Source organism: Festucalex cinctus, chromosome 16 (genome assembly GCF_051991245.1).
Source record: "Festucalex cinctus isolate MCC-2025b chromosome 16, RoL_Fcin_1.0, whole genome shotgun sequence".
NCBI lineage: Eukaryota > Metazoa > Chordata > Actinopteri > Syngnathiformes > Syngnathidae > Festucalex > Festucalex cinctus.
In genome coordinates this window covers 6,332,501-6,351,221 of record NC_135426.1, presented here as the reverse complement: position 1 = coordinate 6,351,221, position 18,721 = coordinate 6,332,501, and the positions used below count along the sequence as shown (strand labels likewise).

General features: G+C 39.1%; 1 protein-coding gene across 6 annotated transcripts in view; it reads right to left on the bottom strand.

Annotated features, from left to right (window-relative positions):
- The window catches only part of LOC144003742 (kinesin-like protein KIF21A), a 35,479-nt gene that overhangs the window by 12,351 nt on the left and 4,407 nt on the right, over window positions 1-18,721 (bottom strand). For 2 of the 6 annotated variants that reach the window (XM_077500277.1, XM_077500278.1), the window contains exons 2-13: window positions 11,785-12,007; window positions 8,772-8,954; window positions 8,245-8,394; window positions 7,285-7,416; window positions 7,042-7,239; window positions 6,781-6,896; window positions 6,514-6,709; window positions 5,745-5,934; window positions 3,234-3,297; window positions 2,937-3,140; window positions 2,684-2,725; window positions 1,382-1,442 (exon numbers count right to left, since the gene is read on the bottom strand). In XM_077500277.1, coding sequence (XP_077356403.1) covers window positions 1,382-1,442; window positions 2,684-2,725; window positions 2,937-3,140; window positions 3,234-3,297; window positions 5,745-5,934; window positions 6,514-6,709; window positions 6,781-6,896; window positions 7,042-7,239; window positions 7,285-7,416; window positions 8,245-8,394; window positions 8,772-8,954; window positions 11,785-12,007 — 1,759 coding nt within the window. The remainder of the gene's footprint in view (window positions 1-1,381; window positions 1,443-2,683; window positions 2,726-2,936; window positions 3,141-3,233; window positions 3,298-5,744; window positions 5,935-6,513; window positions 6,710-6,780; window positions 6,897-7,041; window positions 7,240-7,284; window positions 7,417-8,244; window positions 8,395-8,771; window positions 8,955-11,784; window positions 12,008-18,721) is intronic. The other 4 variants (XM_077500279.1, XM_077500280.1, XM_077500282.1 and 1 more) reach the window with 3 other exon arrangements.

Sequence of the window (18,721 nt, the reverse complement as noted above, 5' to 3'; positions counted from 1 at the left end):
CTCAGCCAGGCTGGACTGATTATTAACCGAGTTAAATGTGTCTTTGGTGTGCCCTCCATCCAATTCCTCGGCCACCTCATCAACGAGGATGGCGCCACCCCGCTCCCGGCAAAAGTGGAAGCTGTTGCCGCTTTTCCTCGACCCCGGACGGCCCAGGGTCTCCGGGAGTTCTTGGGGATGGTGACTTTTTACCACAGGTTCATCCGCCACGCTGCCCATGTGATGCACCCGCTTTACGACGCACTTAAGGGTGTGGCTCCTAACCGTGCAGTCGACTGGACCGATGTGAGAGTCAAGGCTTTTGAAGAGACGAAAGCTGCGCTGTCCCGAGCGGCCTTGTTGGCCCACCCGCGCCCGGATGCCCCGATCGCCCTCACTACTGACGCATCCGATTTTGCCGTCGGGGCCGTTTTGGAGCAGCGCGTTGAAGGTGCGTGGCAGCCGCTCGCCTTTTTCAGCCGCCGGTTAGTCCCTCGGGAGCGCAAGTACAGCACGTTCGACAGGGAGCTCCTTGCTGTCTGGCTGGCGATCCGCCACTTCCGCTTCATCCTGGAGGGCCGTGAGTTCACGGTCTTCGTCGATCACAAGCCCCTCACCTTCTCCATGTCGAAGTTGTCCGAGCCGTGGTCCGCGCGACAACAGCGCCAGCTATCGTTCATATCTGAATACACCACGGACATCCGACATATTGCTGGCAAGGACAACGTGGTCTCGGATTGTCTGTCCAGGGCAGCCGTCAACACGGGACAGCTGGGCCTCGACTCTTCCCGGATGGCGGCCGACCAGGCTTCCGACCGTGACACCCAGTCGCTTCGGGGCTCCGACACCGGGTTGCAAGTTAAACCGGCTCATGTTGACCTGGCCGGACCCTTGGACGTGACCCGCGCCCCCCGCCGCGGACGCCCCCCTGGGCTGCGACTTGTGGACCGGGTGGGGTCCCTTCCAATTGTTCCTGCATCCCCGCCAGTTGGTGCGCGGGACTGTTCTGGTGTTTCTGCTGTGTCCCTCCCGCCCTCGCTCCCTGGGTCCTGTACCCGCAGGGGTCGGGCAGTTTTGCCGCCCCGTCATCCGGAGTTTGATTGTGGGTGAATTCTGGGGGGGCTTGTGTAGTGATTGGAACATAATTCACCCACGGAACGTTGGGACGAAGGAGGAGTTGGATGGGATGAAAGGATGAAAGGATAAAAGAATAAAACGTTGGTAGGTCTGTGAGCCTCATGCAGAGTGAGTTGTTGTTGCTGTTAAACGCTGAGAAGCTGATATCAATAAACCGCCGGTCTTTGGCTCCGGACTTCAACACTCTGCCTCCGACTCCCGTCACTGCTCGCTACAAAGGTATAAAAACAACTTTGTATACAAACATAACAATCCTCAAACGTACCAGCTCTGCTTCGTTGCCACCTCGTTCCTGATCGTTGTCTGGTACTTCCTCCTTAATAACGCTGTAAAAGACCATAATATAATTTTGAAGCTGTTTGATTGGTTTGACATACAAGGAGAGTAAAAAGGGGGACATGCACAATCATGGTACGACAATCGGGAGGGGATCAGCAACACATATCATCACTTTTGTTGATTTCTGTGTGACAATCACTCATTTGACAGGGTTGTCACGCACTAAAAGCGATGAAAGGATTAGACATGGGATTTTTCCCTTTCCAGGAGTGCAAAGCCACCTGCGCGGGAAAAGTCGGAGATATCAGTAGTACGTTTGTGAAAAGAGGACAAGACACGCAAATCCTTCAATTCAATTACTCGGTGCTTTAACCTGCCTCAAAAACATGCGGGAATGTTTTTCTTTACATACTTACCTACATTTAATGTCTTAAAAATTATTAAATAGAGTCATGCTTTTTTGTGTCTTTAAAGTTGTGTATGGAAGCGTATTGCATTCACTTGGAAAAAAAACCCTCATGTTTTTCTGACAAATTTTTTGGGGGTGCTTTGTTTTGAGTAATTTTTTTTTTTTTCTGTCAGAAAAAAAATACTCAGAAAAAGAGGGAAAAATTATTCAGAAAAACAGGAGAGGGATGTTTTTTGGAATAATTGTTTTTTGGAATATTTTTTTTCCTGTTTTTCCCCCTGTTTTTGTGAATATTTTTTCCCTGTTTTTCTGACCATTTTTTTTTATGACAAAAAAAAATATTCAGTACAGCAGAAAAAAATATTCAGAAAAACTGAAAAAATACTAAAAAAAAATAAAATAATTTTTTTTTTTAAAAAGCTGCCCACCAAAAATTTGTCAAAAAAAGGAGATTTTTTTTTTTTTCAAGTGAATGCAATACGCTTCCGTAAGTTGTGAGAGAGTTAGTATTAATTTCTCAACTCAATTTTATTTATTGAACAGTTAAATTTCTTGCATGAAATTAATGGCAATTTATTCTTCTTCTAATTTCTCATTTTTAGGTCCTGATGGTAAAACGACCACAAGAGGACATGTCGCAAGTAACAATACCTTGAAATAGGCCGAATACCCATACCTGGTATCAGTACTTGCCCATTCCAAAACATGTATATATACAAAATATATCTAAAATGAATACAAAATCTGACATATGTATAACATAAAATTAGAATTCGCAATAAAACTTGTGAGAGCAAGTTTTCAATGCTGCCACCAGTAATTGAAATGAGGTTCAGGTATTTGTCCCCTCGATCGATCCCTGGATGGGATGGAGCGAACCTGGGGTCCTGTTGGCGACCGTCCTGGTGGCACTGCCTCAGTCTTCGGGGGAAAAGGATGGATGGGGGCGTAAGGATGAGGGTGGGGAGTCATATAGAGAAGGGGGTAGACAGGTTTAAGTGAAAAGAGAGAACGAGTGAGAACCAGTGGCACGGAGTGATCAAAAAGATGTGGAGATGTTCAACAGGAGACCATTTCCTTCACCAGATGACCCGTTGCTATGGTAACACAATCAACTACTGTAAATAGTTACCTCTTTTTCTTCTTCTTCTCCTTTTTCTTGAGCTTCTCCAGGTCTTTCTTGGCCATCTCAATGACGTCGTTGGCTTCCTTCTCGGGCGCGAAGATGGCCGGCGGAAAGGAGGCGGGGCCGGCGTACAGCGACGAACGGTTGGAGGCGCGCGAGAGGCTCTTCCTGAGGTTCTCGTTGAGGGCCTCGCTCTCCAGAAGCTTGGCCCTGTCGGAGAGTTGAAGTTATTTTTTATGGCGTCACGTTCAACATTTAAAATGGTTGACTGTGACGTTAGGCGTCAATTTGGTTCATATGTACCTGAGCTCCTCAATTTCCTTGATGTAGTTGTGGATCATGTGGCCGATCTCCTCGTTGCCTTCACCTGAAAGCAGATGTCACAGTTAACTCATTTGCTCCCAAAAACATATAAATATGTTCTATTTTAAATGTTTTAAGTGTCCCAAAGACGTATTTATACGTTTTATTGTTGTTTTTATGCTAGAGCAAACAGATGGCTTTGAAAGGTTGATTTGATTCAAGGACGCATCTGCTGAGGAAGGACGCATCTGTACTTGCTCCTGCACTCGATCGAGAATCTAACTACTTGTTGATTTTTGCATTGGGATTTTTAACTACATTGTTGCAGAATGCCTGGCGGAAAAAGAGCTGACGAGAATGAGGAGATAAAATCTACTCTTAAAAAACTCAGTGGAATGGTTGCCGAATTACTTGAAATGAAGAAGAGCATTGAGCCACTTCTTCAGGAAATACAGCAATTGAAGACAGATACACAGGAAAAAGATCGACGCATTGTTGCCTTGGAACAAAAAGTGGATGATTTGGAACAAAATCTTCGTATCAACGACGTGATAGTCACAGGCATCGAGATCAAGCCGCGCCGTGGCCCTTTGAGAGCTGCGGCTAGCACGTGCATGGAATATTCTGACCAATCTTCAGGGAACGAGACTGTGGAACAGCAAGTGACATTTCAACTGTTGGGATTAACTGTTGATCCTGCGCACATTCAGATGTGCTTTTCGCTTCCAACTGGAGGGACACGACCACCGGCAGTTCTGATCAGGTTTGTTGACAGAAAGAAAAAGATTGCTCTTCTGAGAGACCGTCACAAGCTTCGTGGGAAACATGTCTACATCAACGAAAACCTCACCAAACGAAATGCTGACATCGCCAAAAAGGCTCGACAAATGAGAAAGAATGGACTTATCGAAATCACGTGGACAAAAGACTGCCAAATTTTTATTCAAACTAAAGATAACTCTGGTCAACTAAAAACACGAATCGTGAAAGGAGCTGAGGAATTGGCAGCGCTTGAGAGACAACCGTAATTCACAATATCACAACAACAACAACATCACTAATTACCCAAAGCTGGAGTTGTATATGATTACTTGCTGACTTTGCCAAGGCTAACTCTTGTTTATACACCTGCATTGATAACATGTATTGCTGTTCCCGTTTGAATCTAAATATTGTCTGGCTCGAATTCCGTTTGGACATTTGTTGTAACAGGCAAGGCTACATGATAAGGCTGTATTGTGGCTCCAATGAATCTGCTGTCAATACGCAAAATGGGGTTGGTGGTCTGGTTCCTGGAATGCGGCTGGCGTGGGCCGCTCTGCTGGGTGAGCTCGGCTGGGCAGCGCACAGGAGTCATCAGATCCACAACATGCTAGCAACCAGTGGTGCTACCTGACCAGAATCGAGGCGCTTGAATCGCAGTGGGCAGAATGCAAGCCGATCTACTCTTATGGGAAGCACAATGTGTGAAAGCTGATCTGAGGTCAGCGAAGACCCTACTGGTGAAAGAGAAGAATTGCGCTTGCCTTGGCTGCTCGCCTGGCGGGGTGGGCTTGCTGGTGGCGTCTGGGGACCGACTCACCAGTTCCAAATGACTGGGACTAGCCACAATCTACACACGGACATTCAAGATGAATTGAGCGAGCAGTGTCTGGGATAGTATGGGATGGATAACGATAAAAATTAATGACTATTCTAAATAATATATATGATTGAAGTGTTATAGTAATGGGTCGATGGGGACGGGTCTCGAATAAGCTTCGGCTTCTACCCTTCTTTCGGATGTCAATGTTGCAAATGATGTGATGTGATCGATGTAAGCTGTAATGTGTCCGAAAGGAAAAAAAATAAATAAAAAAAAAAAAGAAGAATAAACTAAAGGTTGAAGAAATGGTAGTTATTACACAAATGGCCAGCAGTTGACAGCAGAGTAAAAGAGACCAACCAGGACCATGTTGAAAAAAAAAAGCTGAAATACTCACAACTCTAATTAGATTTGTGAATAATGATGAAACTTTGCTATATTCCAATGCTAATTGAGACTTTAATCTTTCTTTTGGTAGGTTCAGTGTTTTTATCGCAATAGAACACAATATTCTGTGAGCCTTGCAATATCAGTCAATATACAGTAAAACAGCCGGGAAACAGCTTCTGTGAAAATGGCGGCAAGTGAATAAGTTAAAAGCCTATAAAAAAAAATAAAAAAAAGTAAAAAAAAATAAAATAAATAATAGCAATAATAATAATAATAATAATAATAATAATGATAATAATGATAATAATAATAATAATAATAAAGAGCCACTGAGAAGTGCAGTGAGCTAACACCAAGTTACAAAAATATAAATAAAAAATTTATAAATAATAATAATAATAATAATAATAATAATAATAATAAAACAGTAATCAATGAAATAGAAAATAAAAACCAACAATAAAAAAACAAAAAAACAATTATTTAAATTTTAATCAGTGACTGTAAGATCAAAAGAAATATTAGAAGCACCCCACCTGCTTTGGCCAGCGCCTGGTTGGCCCCATCACTGAGAATTTGAGTGAGTCGAGCTCGCTGGGCGTCAATGGTCTCCTGCATGGCCTTCACCCTCGCTCTCAGATTGTTGTTCTCCGTCTGCAGCATGGCGTTCTCGTGGACCAAGTCGTTGATGCCCTCGATGCCATCCTCGCCCACCATGCGCTTACCCTGAAGAAGAGAGGAATTACTGTAAATACCACTCACATCCTCGGTGCCGACTGGAAAAGACCAGAGCTGAACGAATATTGCCACTTAACTTGTGATTCTTTCAATGTGCTCTTTCCATTAAACAAAATCAAATGAACTATGAATTAACTCTTCCATTTTCACTGAAGCAACCCTCTTCGCTCCTGGCTGTTTTATGGGATTTTGACTGATTTTACAAGGTCCACAGAATATTCTGTTCTATTGCTATAAAAATATGGAACCCACCAAAAGAAAGATTAGTCTCTTCTTTCATTAAGAAAAAAAGGTATATTTGTATCTGTTTCAGTTTTGCAGCAATTAGCCTAAGATTATAGCTATGTTTCATCAATATTCACCGTCCTGGTGAAAACACTGTCAAAAAGAGCTTGCTGCAACATGGCCTTGGCTGATCTCTTATACTATGCTGCCATCTTCTGGTCGTTTTTTGTAATGACTACCAACCTCTTCATGTCAGAAGCTATTTCAAAGCCTTCTGTACGCTCTAGCATTTAAAAAAAAAAAAAAAAAAAGGTATGAATACAGCCCTTAATCGTGCCTCACCGTTTTGTACTCCATCAGCTCCATCTGCAGGCGCGCCATTTCCGTCCTCAATGCGCTGATCTGCTGACTAGCTCGATCTTGGTTCACCATGACCTTATTTTTAATATTCCGTGCCCGATTAGCGTACTTCAGGGTGTTCAGGGTCTCCATGAAGTCGCGGTCTGACGGGCTGATGCAGGCGATCATCACCGTTTGGCTGGAGAGAGAAGGCAGAGATTGTTACAGAAAGGAGGCTCTCCCTAAATTGCGGGTGTGACAGTAACAAACCTGTTGCCGCCAAGCGAATCCTGCAGCAGACGGGTGAGTTTGGAGTCTCGGTAAGGCACGTGCGTGGAGCGCTTACTCCGGTCGCCAAGGGCGCTGATCACGTTGCCCAGAGCAAGCTGAGGCAGAGAAGAATATATATTTGAGTGTCATTTTAGGAACATAGATGTGTGCGTAGCGAAAAGGCAAAGGATGTTAAATAATCATATTTATACGTAATACTCAGAAAAACTTACAAGAGCGTTAAAAATAAAATGGTCTTACCAGACCACAGTTGATGGAGATGCCCTCTTTGGCTCGATCTCCCGTCGCTCCGGTTCTTTTGAGTCTCTCGGAACCGGCCAGGTCTACGAAATGGAACTTGGCCGATAGAGTCTCAAACTCGTCGATATCCGCGTTGCCCACCAGACGGTTGTCAGTCACGTTATCCTGGAGGATTGAGAGAGAAAAAAAACAAATGTCCTGTTAATGGGCTAGTAAAGACGCAACGTGGTGTGCTGCGCTTACATTGTCGGGCGAGCACATTCGAACTTGGCTCAGGTGGATGGTGAAGATGGCGTGCGAGCGCGAACTCTGCACGTTCATCTGAGTGCTGGCCGTGGTCCTGGACAAAGCACCAAGCTTCAGACACTGGATCATCTAGAACAAAAGTCACCGTTTAACAATAACAATAACAAACATATGCTGATCTCAAATTTATAATTCAAACAGAATGAAGCAAATAAAGAAGAAATTCTGAGCAAATAGGCCCTCTAGTGGACATAAGTGCATTTGCATATCTTTACACATAATATATAATTTGACTTTTTTTTTTTTTTTTTTTTAACTAGAATTGACTTGATTTACCATTAAAAAAATATTTCTATTAAAAAAACGACCATAATAAATTTTACATATAGTTCAACCCTATCTTATTACATTTTATTAATTGAAATATATTACTTTAAAAATATTTTATGTAATAAAAATAATGGGTTGTTTGAATTACTGTTTTAGTAATTTAAAATTCTGTGTTTCTTTTTTTAATTATACAGTAAAAAGTCAAATCAACAATTTTCAATTTTGTAACAATCATTTATTAAATAATATTTATTATTTATACCTGAAAAACACAATGTAACCATTTTATTTATTTTACCAATAATAATAATAATAATAATAATAATTATTATTATTATTATTATTATTATTATTATTATTATTATAATACCTAAGAATGACTTTGTTTATCTGCCCAAGAAAAGAAAAAAAGACAATTAAAAAAATACAATACAAAAAACCCTTAAAAATAGAAATAAATAATATGTTATTATTTAATTAAAATAAAGTATTTTACAATCCCATTTTTTGAATTTTTGTTTTGATAAAAAAAAAATTGCACACACCATAAGAATGTGCTATGTAAGTTTCAATCAAAACTAAACATAAATAATATTCTTCATGGGTCCCGAGCTGAGTCTAGCTAACCTCGGCCGCAGAGTTGACAGTGCGCGTGGTGACGCCGACCGTATAGATGCCTCCGCTGGCGTCCTCGTGGATGCGGACGCCGGACTTCTGCCTCCTGGCCTCCACGTCTCGCGTGGCGTCAAACAGGTCCACCACCTCCTCGTTGTACAGCTGCGACGTCAATTCAAACAAAAGTGCTTCCTGTCATCTGTCATCTTCAGCTGCTTCCTCTGGCAGACGTTCAAGTTGATTTTTAGTGCTCGTAAATAAAAACCGACTGAACACGGGCTAACGACAGTTTAATGGTGCAGCGGCGCTCCTTTAACCCCAACTCAGAGTTGACTCGGAATAGCTAATACAGTATATTCTTTGTGCTCTGTGAAAAACGACTAATATTACTGCAGTTTACTGAATAGTTGTGATCCTCTTCTTCATACAGTATTGGCACGATACTGCCCTCTGGTGGCAAGGTGCATACACCAGAAAGTCTCTCAATTAATGCATGAAATCATGATGCACAAACTGGTATTTTCTGTGTGTTTTTTTACCTCTAGGAATTGGGCACTGATCTTGAACTCGGGCACGGGTTTTCCCTGCTCGGTGGCGGCCTGCCGCCGCTCCTCGATGCCCCGGAACAGGTGGTTGACGGCCCTGGGAATGATACCCAGCTCGTCCTCGCCGATGTTGACATCGAAGCCCGTTCCCATGGTGTACGTCTTCCCCGAGCCGGTCTTTGGCGAGAACAAAGAACATTTTTCAATACCGCAGGTCAAGTCAAGTCAAGGGAACACTGTATAGCAGTGGTGTCCAAACTACGGCCCGGGGGCCATTTGCGGCCCGCCGTCCATTTTTTAGTGGCCCGCGACATATGCTAAAAATGGCATTGGACTCAGTTCAAATCAAATAAAAACAATGATGTTTGGAGATGGTCAAAGGAAGAAGGGAGGGTGTCGAAAAACACAGGTGCTATTAAAGGTTATTTTAGTTAACTAAAACTAACGAAAACAGTAAAATTCAAAAAACAATTTCATTAACTAAATAAAATAAAACCGAATATGCTTTTTAAAAAAAGAAAACTAACTGAAACTACATTTTATGTTTACAAAACTAACTACAATAAAACTAACTATAATTATAGCAAACATGTCCTTCGTTTTAGTCTTTGGTAATTAATTTAATGCATGAGCCTTTGGGGATGATTTTAAATGTGATCTTTAGTAGATTTATTTTGATATAAACTTGAATAATGACGTTGCGTCCATGGTGTTTTTTTAAATATTGCGCACAATACTACACATTAAAAAACAAAAACACAAAAAACTAAAACTAATACTGAAAACTAACTAAACTAAAACTAAGCCTTTATTAAATAACTAAAACTAATTAAAAAAAAACTAACAGAACCACCCTGAAAACTAATTAAAACTAACTAAATAAAAAAAAAAAAAACTTAAAACAAAATAAAAACTAAAATGAAAAATTCCAAAACTATAATAACCCTGCTGCCAAATTACAAATAAATTGGTTTATATACTGTAGCATTTTTCTAATTATGCAAAAACACAAATAAATTATTTGTACAATTTTTAGGACTAAACACAATTTCTCTTCATAACATTATGTGGCCCTTGCGTCCTTCTGATTTTCTGTATGTGGCCCTCAAATTAAAAAGTTTGGACACCCCTGCTGTATAGTGTATGAACTAATGCCTCTATGAGTAAAAATGACTTTGGGAGATAGTGAAAAACTATTTGTAATGATAATGGACCCCATATGCACATCGGCCCAGCAGAATATGCTTCCATTCTTGATCCTTGGTCTATTTGGACCAAAAAAATAAATGCCACAGACATGTGCCTTGGGAGAAGTCAAATTGTGAAAGTAAAAGTACAATATGTGTCCTTTAAATAAATAAAAGCAGACAATTAGTGGCTGGGAAGGTCTGTTGGATTACAGAGGGGATCATTTGGGATGGGGTGGTCATCATGGTGATTTCAATGGAATGCAACAAGGACGCGACTCCTTGTTGGATCCCCTGAAAGAGACACTGACAAGAGCATGTATGTGTGTGCGCGTGTCATTGTATAGTCCGCCACCTGTGTGGATGCATCATTTGTCTTGCGTTTGAAAGGCTAGTGAACGGGAATTCAGCAGTTGCGAGAACATTAAAAGGCGAGCAGAGGGGGGCAATGTCAGGAAAGATTAAGAAAAAAAAAAAGAAGAAACAAAAAAGCGTTGAGGAATTTTCTTTTTGACTGAAGAGCGTCTACTGCCAACAAAAGATGCCAAAACCACATTCCCTCCGCTTTCAATTGCAAACACAATGCAAACATTCTTTGAAAAAAAAGCTTTCTTTGAAAAAAAAAAGTCGCACAGGTTAAAATAAATCCCTCCAAAGTTGTACATGTTAAAATAAACTCAAAAAAGTAAAGTAAAAAACTAAGAGTACTAAAGTTGAAAAAAATAATAATAATAATGCACACAATATAATACAACTTCCAGAAAATCTCCCAAAAGTTTTACAGGTTACAATAATACACAAATTCCTTAAAGGCCGGCACAAGTTACAATTAAATTACTTTAAATATATCAGATTTTGCTCATATTAAAACAACTCAGCTCAACTTTATTTATAAAGCGCTTTAAAAACAGGCATTGCTGTATACAAAGTGCTGTACATGAAAAACTAAATAATAAAAATAAAAAAAGGATACTACTGTAAATCCCCCAAATCCTTTAAAAATTGCAGGTTAAAAACCATTCTCCGAAAATTCTTCAAAGTTGCACAGGTTAAAATAAAAAAATTACCATAAATCTCCCAAATTGTGCGCATACTAAATGAAGACTACCTTAAATCTCGCAAAGGTGACGCAGTTTCACATTAAATGATTGTAAATCCCTAAAAAATTGCGCAGGTTAAGAAAGGATGACCTGAAATCTCCCAAATGTTACACAGACTTCTAAAAAGAACCCAATAATTATGACATTTGACAGAAAAATCACCATAAGCCCCTCAAAATTTGCACAGGTTTAAAAAAAAAAAAAAAAAAAAAAAAAAAAAAAAAAATTCTTGTAAATCCCTTTGAAGTTTGTAGAGTGAAAAAAATACAAAACTAAAACTACTTGAAATCTCCGAAGGTTTGCACAAAATAAAATTGTAAATCCCTCGTAAATAAATGTGCCGATTACAATAAATTAAAATAAAACTCTGAAAAGTTGCGCAAAATAAAATTACAAAATTATGAAAGTGACGTAGAGTTAAAAAAAATAAAATAAAAAAAAAAAAAAATCATATAAATCCCTCAAATGTAGCACTGGTACAACTAAGACTATGACAAAGACTCCAAAACGTGTGCAAGTTATTTTAAAATCACCATAAATCCCGAAAAAAAATAGAAATGTCCTTTTTTTTTTACTCACCACCCAAAACATTAGGTACACCTGCACAATCTAATAAACCCAAAACACGAGCTTTAAATATAGATTTGTTTTTAAGGAAGTATCAATTCCCAACAACTCATAAAAGCAGCTTCCAAAAATCGGCATGCAATGGAAACCCACCTGACCGTACGCGAATATGGTGGCGTTGTAGCCCTGGAAGCAGCCGTCGACGAGACTCTCGGTGCACTGGCCGTAGATGGCGTCCTGCTGCGCGTCCATGTCGAAGACAAAGTCGTACGTGAAGGCCTTGTCCTTGCCCAGAACCACCTGTGGCTCGCCGGGCATCACGTACGTACAAATGTGGCAGCCCTCGATCTTCTCTCTGGCCAACTGAGGACGAATCCTGTTGGGAGAAGAAGACAAATCCAATGACATTTTCCACCTGCTTATTACTAGGACGGCATTTATAGCAACAGGCCTTGTTTTTTTTCCATTTGTGCAGTTTCAGCGCTGTCTGGTGGTGAGTTTATTAGTGCAGGTCAATTTGAACTTGGCACATTTTGGCCACCTATGATTAAGACCCACGCTAGTGGCTAAATGAAGGGTAATGTAACCATTATAGTTTTGCAATTTTCGTTTTAGTTAGTTTTTATTTCGTTTTGAGATTTTTTCTTTTTTAAATTTAGTTACTTTTAATTAGTTTTCAGCGTTTCTGTTAATTTGTATTAATTTTAGTTAATAAATGATTAGTTTTAGTTTAGTTTCAGTTTAAGTATTCGTTTTAGTTTAAAAAAAAAAAAGTGTGCTTTTCTTTTGGCTGCTTCTAGATGACATCACTTCTGTGTGATACTCTTTCAAACGTCATTATTCTGGTTTATATCAAAATAAATCTACTTAAAAATCACATTTAAAATCATTCCCGAAGGCTCATGCAAAATTAATTACCAAAGACGAAAACAAAGGACATTTTTGCCATCATTATAGTTAGTTTTAGTGGTTTTGTAAACATAAAGTGTAATTTCAGTTAGTTTTCGTTTTTAAAAAGCATTTTCGTTTATTTTATTTCGTTAACGAAATTGTTTTTTTGAATGTTATTTATTTTTTGTTCATTTTAGTTAACTAAAATAACCTTGAATGTAACACGTTTCTACAAAATTGACACGATTCCAAACAGGAGTGTGACGATATATCGATATCGCGATAAATCCTGACTTTGTCTCCTGATAGATTATCGATACGTCTACGCAAGTATCACAATATTTGTAGTTAATATACAGCCACTATAACAGCTCAATTGTTCGTTACTTATGTAGCAATTACCTGCTGGGACACTAGGGGGAGCGTCTCATAAAGTGGCAGGGAAATGGACGGAAGTCTTTAGGCGAAGAAGACTCATGAGCTTATTTTTATGAAATGTATGTATGTATATATATATATATATATATATATATATATATATATATATATATATATATATATATATATATATAAAATTAATTTTGTATTTATATTTGTAGACATTTATTTATATTATATTTATTATTATTATTATATGTAGGGATGGGTGAGTACAGATACCAGGTATTGGTATCGGGCCGATACCAGCCTTTTTCAAGTACTTGAGTACTCGTGACGCAGACGAGAACAAGCGACCGATGGCAGAGGGGGAAGACATTAAGTGAGTCCTCCTTGCCTGACACTGGCGCGAGCTTGCAGCAGTTTTTCACCAAAACTTCACCGGTTTGGAAATACTTGTGAAAAAATTGTGAATCTTAAACTAAAAGAGCATTTTTGTGTTTTATTTTGAGCGTTAAGGCTATTGAAGAGTGACTGTGCTGTTTTGTTTTGTTTTCAAAATTAAAGGATATATATTTGTTTAAAAATATCTTTTAGTGATTTTTTTTTATTTGTCAAAATGTACTACTGGTATCGGCAGTTGGTATCGGTATCGCTGAGTACTGAGGGTCTGAGTATCAGTATCAGTATCGGTCTGAAAAAAAGTGGTATCGAACATCCCTAATTATATGAATTATTAATTGTTTACATTTGTATTATCATTTACAAGTATTAATTATTTTTATTAATTTATTATTATTCATTTATTGATTATTTATTTATTTTATTATTTGTTTTATTTGCATTCATTATTTATTATTATTATCATCATCATTTTTTTTTATGATTAGTTTTATCGTAGATTATCGTGGATTTATTACCTGAGCAATATATCGATACCGATATCATACCGTGAGATAATGGTTATCGTGAGCCGTGCATCGCATATCGTATCGTATCGTGAGGTGGTCACAGGTTCCCACCCCTAATTCCAAACGTCCATCCATCCATTTTCTTGACCTCTTATTCCTCACAAGGGTCACGGGGGGTGCTGGAGCCTATCTCAGCTGGCTTTGGGCAGTAACCAGGAAGGCCGGAGCCTTGACTTAATTCGAAACGTGTGCCTCAATATTAAGTGTTATTAGTCGCTTATGTACATTTAAATTAATGTTTAAACGATGTGACCTATATATATATATATATATATATATATATATATATATATATATATAAAATTATGACTGCCACGAGCAATGCAGGGCCAGTGTGCAATGTACTCGAGTACTGGAGCCAGCGCACACACACACCTCATAGTGCGCTTGCTGTTCACCAGAGTAAACAGAACCCGCCCTGGATTTCATTAAGAGTCTCTCTGCTCGTTCCTACTTAAATAAATGCCGTGTTATGACATAATTTCCTGCTGAGAAAATCCTTTTGCTTCTCACTGCTGAAGCCACCGAACGAGAAAGTAAACCATGTTGACAGTGAATCGTTCAGCCAGCGTTTTGTATCTGACATAAATATGTGTTTATGTGCATGTACGGACTCACTTGTGTCCATGAACACCCGAGTGTTGTTTTGCCTTGAAAAGAGACCCTCCCATTCATCGAAGCAGCAGGACAACAGTCTGAAAGGGCCGTGGTAGGAGGAGTAAAGCTGAACAATGACTCAAATTATCAAATCAAAATTGTAAAGGTTGTCATTTCAAAAAATGTTTTCCCTTCATTTTTGTGCATGCCTAACTCATAGGACCAAAAAATATGTATAAATTGTAATACAGATTAACTCATTCACTCGCAGCCATTTTCACTGAAGCAACCCCATTCGCTCCTGGCTGTTTTACGGGATTTGGACTGATTTCGCAAGGTTCACAGAATATTCTGTTCTATTACTATAAAGACATGGAACATAGCAAAAAAAAAAAAAAAAAGATTAGTCTCGTCTTTCATCAGGAAAAAAAAATACATTTATTTGTATCCGTTTCCATTTTGCAGCAATTAGCAGTTTCATCATTATTCACAAACCTGTTGAAAACACTGGCAAAAAAAAAAAAAAAAAAAAAAAAAAAAAAAAGAGTTTGCTGCAAATGGCCCTGGATGATCTCTTATACTCTTCTGCAACCTGCTGGACATTTTTTGCAATAATTACCATTGTGTTAAACGACCTCTTCATGTCAGAAGCTGTATCAAAGCCTTCTGTATGCTCTAATAGATATCCATCCATCCATCCATCCATTTTCTTGATCGCTTATTCCTCACAAGGGGCACGGGGGATGCTGGAGCCCATCTCAGCTGACTTTGGGCAGTAGTCGGGGTACACCCTGAATTGGTTGCCAGCCAATCGCAGGGCACACACTAGGATATATTAAAAAATAAAATAAAATAAAATAAAATGAAAACATAAAAAACGTATAATTATGTTTTTGGGAGTGAAGAACAGAGTATTGAAAAACGTATTAATACGTCTCTGGGTTTGAATTGGTTAATTTATTGCTTGTGTTTGTTTAAAAAACAAAACAAAAGATGCATTACCTTGCCAAACAGTTGAGCACTGTTGCTATTGGTTAGCATGTCTACCGCTTTTCCATTTATGTGTTAGCATTAAACTAACACATAACAGAAACATATACAGTTATATATCATATGTATAAATTTTAGCCAAACATCCTATTGGCTGTGTCAAAATAGCCAATCTACGACGATTTCTGGTCTTTCATCATAGCTCAACCAAAAACACTTTTTTTTTTTTTTTTCCTTTTCAGGATGAATGAGGGCTGCAATTGAAGCATTAATCCTTCTAGGACACACACACAGGCTCCTTGTCCAATGTTTTTCCTCGGAAATCCAACACTGCTGCACCCTTAACTTGCATGCACTCGATGGACACAACAAGTCACGTTTCATATTAAATGTATTACAGGCGAGAAAACACTGGGAAAAAAAATGTAGTGTAAAAAAAAAAATAGCTGCCCCACGCATTCATCTGACAGTTTCATTCAACTGACAGGATGAAAAAAAAATGCCTTAAACCTCATGAGGAAAGGATTTAAAGGGATACTTTTACTTCCCACTGTGAATTCTCGAGTTGAACTAGAAAGAAACTTTAAGGAATGATCTAAATTTGACAGCACTGGGGGATGAACAAGCTTGAAAGATAATCTGCGATTTCACTCTCCCCCGCCCAACTAATACCTAGGTTGTGATTTAATATGTGATCAATTTTTTATTGTCAAGGTCTTCCCATGCATTTTTAACAAACAACTTACACTAATATGTATTACAATAAACAATATCAGACTTATTAGACATCGATGTTTTTGTGTTTAATTTACATTACAATAGAGGCAGACGAACCATTAATAAATAGTAAATATTAGGGGTGGGAATCTCACGAATCAATACGATATGCGATAGAAGGCTCACGATAACCATTATCTCATGATATGACGATACCGCGATTATCGATATATTGGTCAGGTAATAAATCCACGATATTCTACTATAAAAACTACTCAAGACGTAAATTGATGTCTGTTTCAAGGAGAAAATCGTTTCTTTTTGTACTATCACTGAAACACAATATTAATACTGGTCTTCTTCACAGTGAGTATTTTAGTGTATTGTTTTTTTTAAAACAAATACAAATGTCTTCTTAACACTTTCTGTCAACAAATTTGTGTCTTTCATTCACTGCCTTTGACAAGTATACTTGTCAATTGTATTTTTTAGAGCGGTGCTAAATGGGGGCGAATCTGAGCATGCTCCACTGTAAATATCAAACTTGGAAACAACTTTACTGATGCCCAACCACCGGTAGATGACATCATTGCCCCATTTTATAAGAAATAAACACAGTTTCAGAGTCCATGGGAGAAATGGCTGTATTTTGGCAAACCTACATTTTTCTGCTGTCAATTATAAAAGAACGGGACGGGACAAAAAGTAGGGAGTCTATTCTGTTATTTGGTAGATTCGGTTTATATATAATTATTGAATGGAATATCACGTGAGTATTGGAAATGTAAAAATTTTCTATAATGACTGGCAGTGAATGAGTTGTCATTTTAATATTAAATCCAATTAAATCAATATTAATATTCCTCAGATATTGTGTGCTTCAAAAAGTCGAAACATAAAAGATGTTTTAAAAGGTTAAATTGAAGATATACATATTTCTCACAGAAACGTATGCAAAACTGAGTCAGGTGCTGAACAGATAAATGTCTTCCACAAGCCAAAGTAAGCTGATGAGTCTTCTTCGCCTGAAGACTTCTGTACATTTTCCCGCCACTCTTATAAGGAGCTCCCCCTAGTGGCCCGCTAAGCAATTGCTCAATAAGTCATGAACAATGGAGCCGTTATAATGGCTCTATATTAACTATAAATATCGCGATACGTGCGTAGGCGTATCGATAATCTATCGGTAGACAAAGCATGATTTATCACAATATCCATATATCGTCACACTCCTCATAAATATATATATATATATATATATATATATATATATATATATATATATATATATATATATATAAAATTGTTTATCTACTGGGCGGCACGGTGGTGAGTGGTTAGCACGTCCGCCTCCCAGTTCTGAGGACTCCGGTTCAAGTCCAGGCTCCAGCCTTCCTGGGTGGAGTTTGCATGTTCTCCCCGTGCCCGTGCGGGTACTCCAGTCTCCTCCCACATTCCAAAGACATGCATGGCAGGTCAATTGAGCGCTCCGAATTTTCCCTCTGTGAGCTTGTGTGCATGGGTGGTTGTTCGTCTCTGTGTGCCCTGTGATTGGCTGGCAACCAGTCCAGGGTGTCCCCCGCCTACTGCCCAGAGCCAGCTGAGATAGGCTTCAGCACCCCCCGCGACCGTTGTGAAGAATAAGCGGTCAAGAAAATGGATGGATGGATGGATGGATGTTTATCTACTTCAAATTCAAATGTGGACCTTGAGCACAATAGTTTGAACACCCGTAGCTGTGCTGCAATAATCGTTAACACACACACACACACACACACACGCGCACACGCACAGGGTTTGTCTGGCTCTCCCGTTCAACCAACAATGTGAGTTTTAAGCTCCCAGAGGCTCATTATTGCGATTACGGTGACGGCCTCAGAAGCAGGACACTCCTCTCACACACCGCACACACGCAAATGCCTGGCAGACAAAAAAGCCACCAAAATTCTTCATGATAACAATGAGGAAGGAGCTGCTGGTAAACCAGATGATGATGTCATCTTTGGAAACGAGTGCTGATCAATTCACTTCACTGAAGATGGTGAAGTCACTTCGGGGTGCGTCATCAATACGCAGCCAATCAGATTATCAGCAATGTCAGAAACTGCTTAAAGAACTGGACTATACTGTAGATCCTTATAAAGTACTGATGATGGCAAAATAATTGGGACACCTCACCAAGTCCAGCACACAAGAACTATTTTTAAGCACTGTCCGCAGGGCTCAGTGCACTTTTGTACATGATGAAGCACACCAGTGCATAAAAAAATGCCTTTTGGGTCCAGCACAATGTTTCTGTTATGTAACACCATGCAAATAGAAGGGCTCTTTCATAGGACGTCTGCCGGCAGGTGGACTTCTACTGCCCGGCAACGAAGAGGATGAATGAAGAGAAGGAAAGAGTGAGTGAAAAGACAACAAACAGTCTCCTGTCCAACATTTGGAGATGACATGAAGTTTGTTTTTTTTTTGTTTTTTTTATTTTAAAGTCACTACAGGCTGAGTAATGTCAAACAAACTTCAACAAAAAAAAAAGCATGACTTGT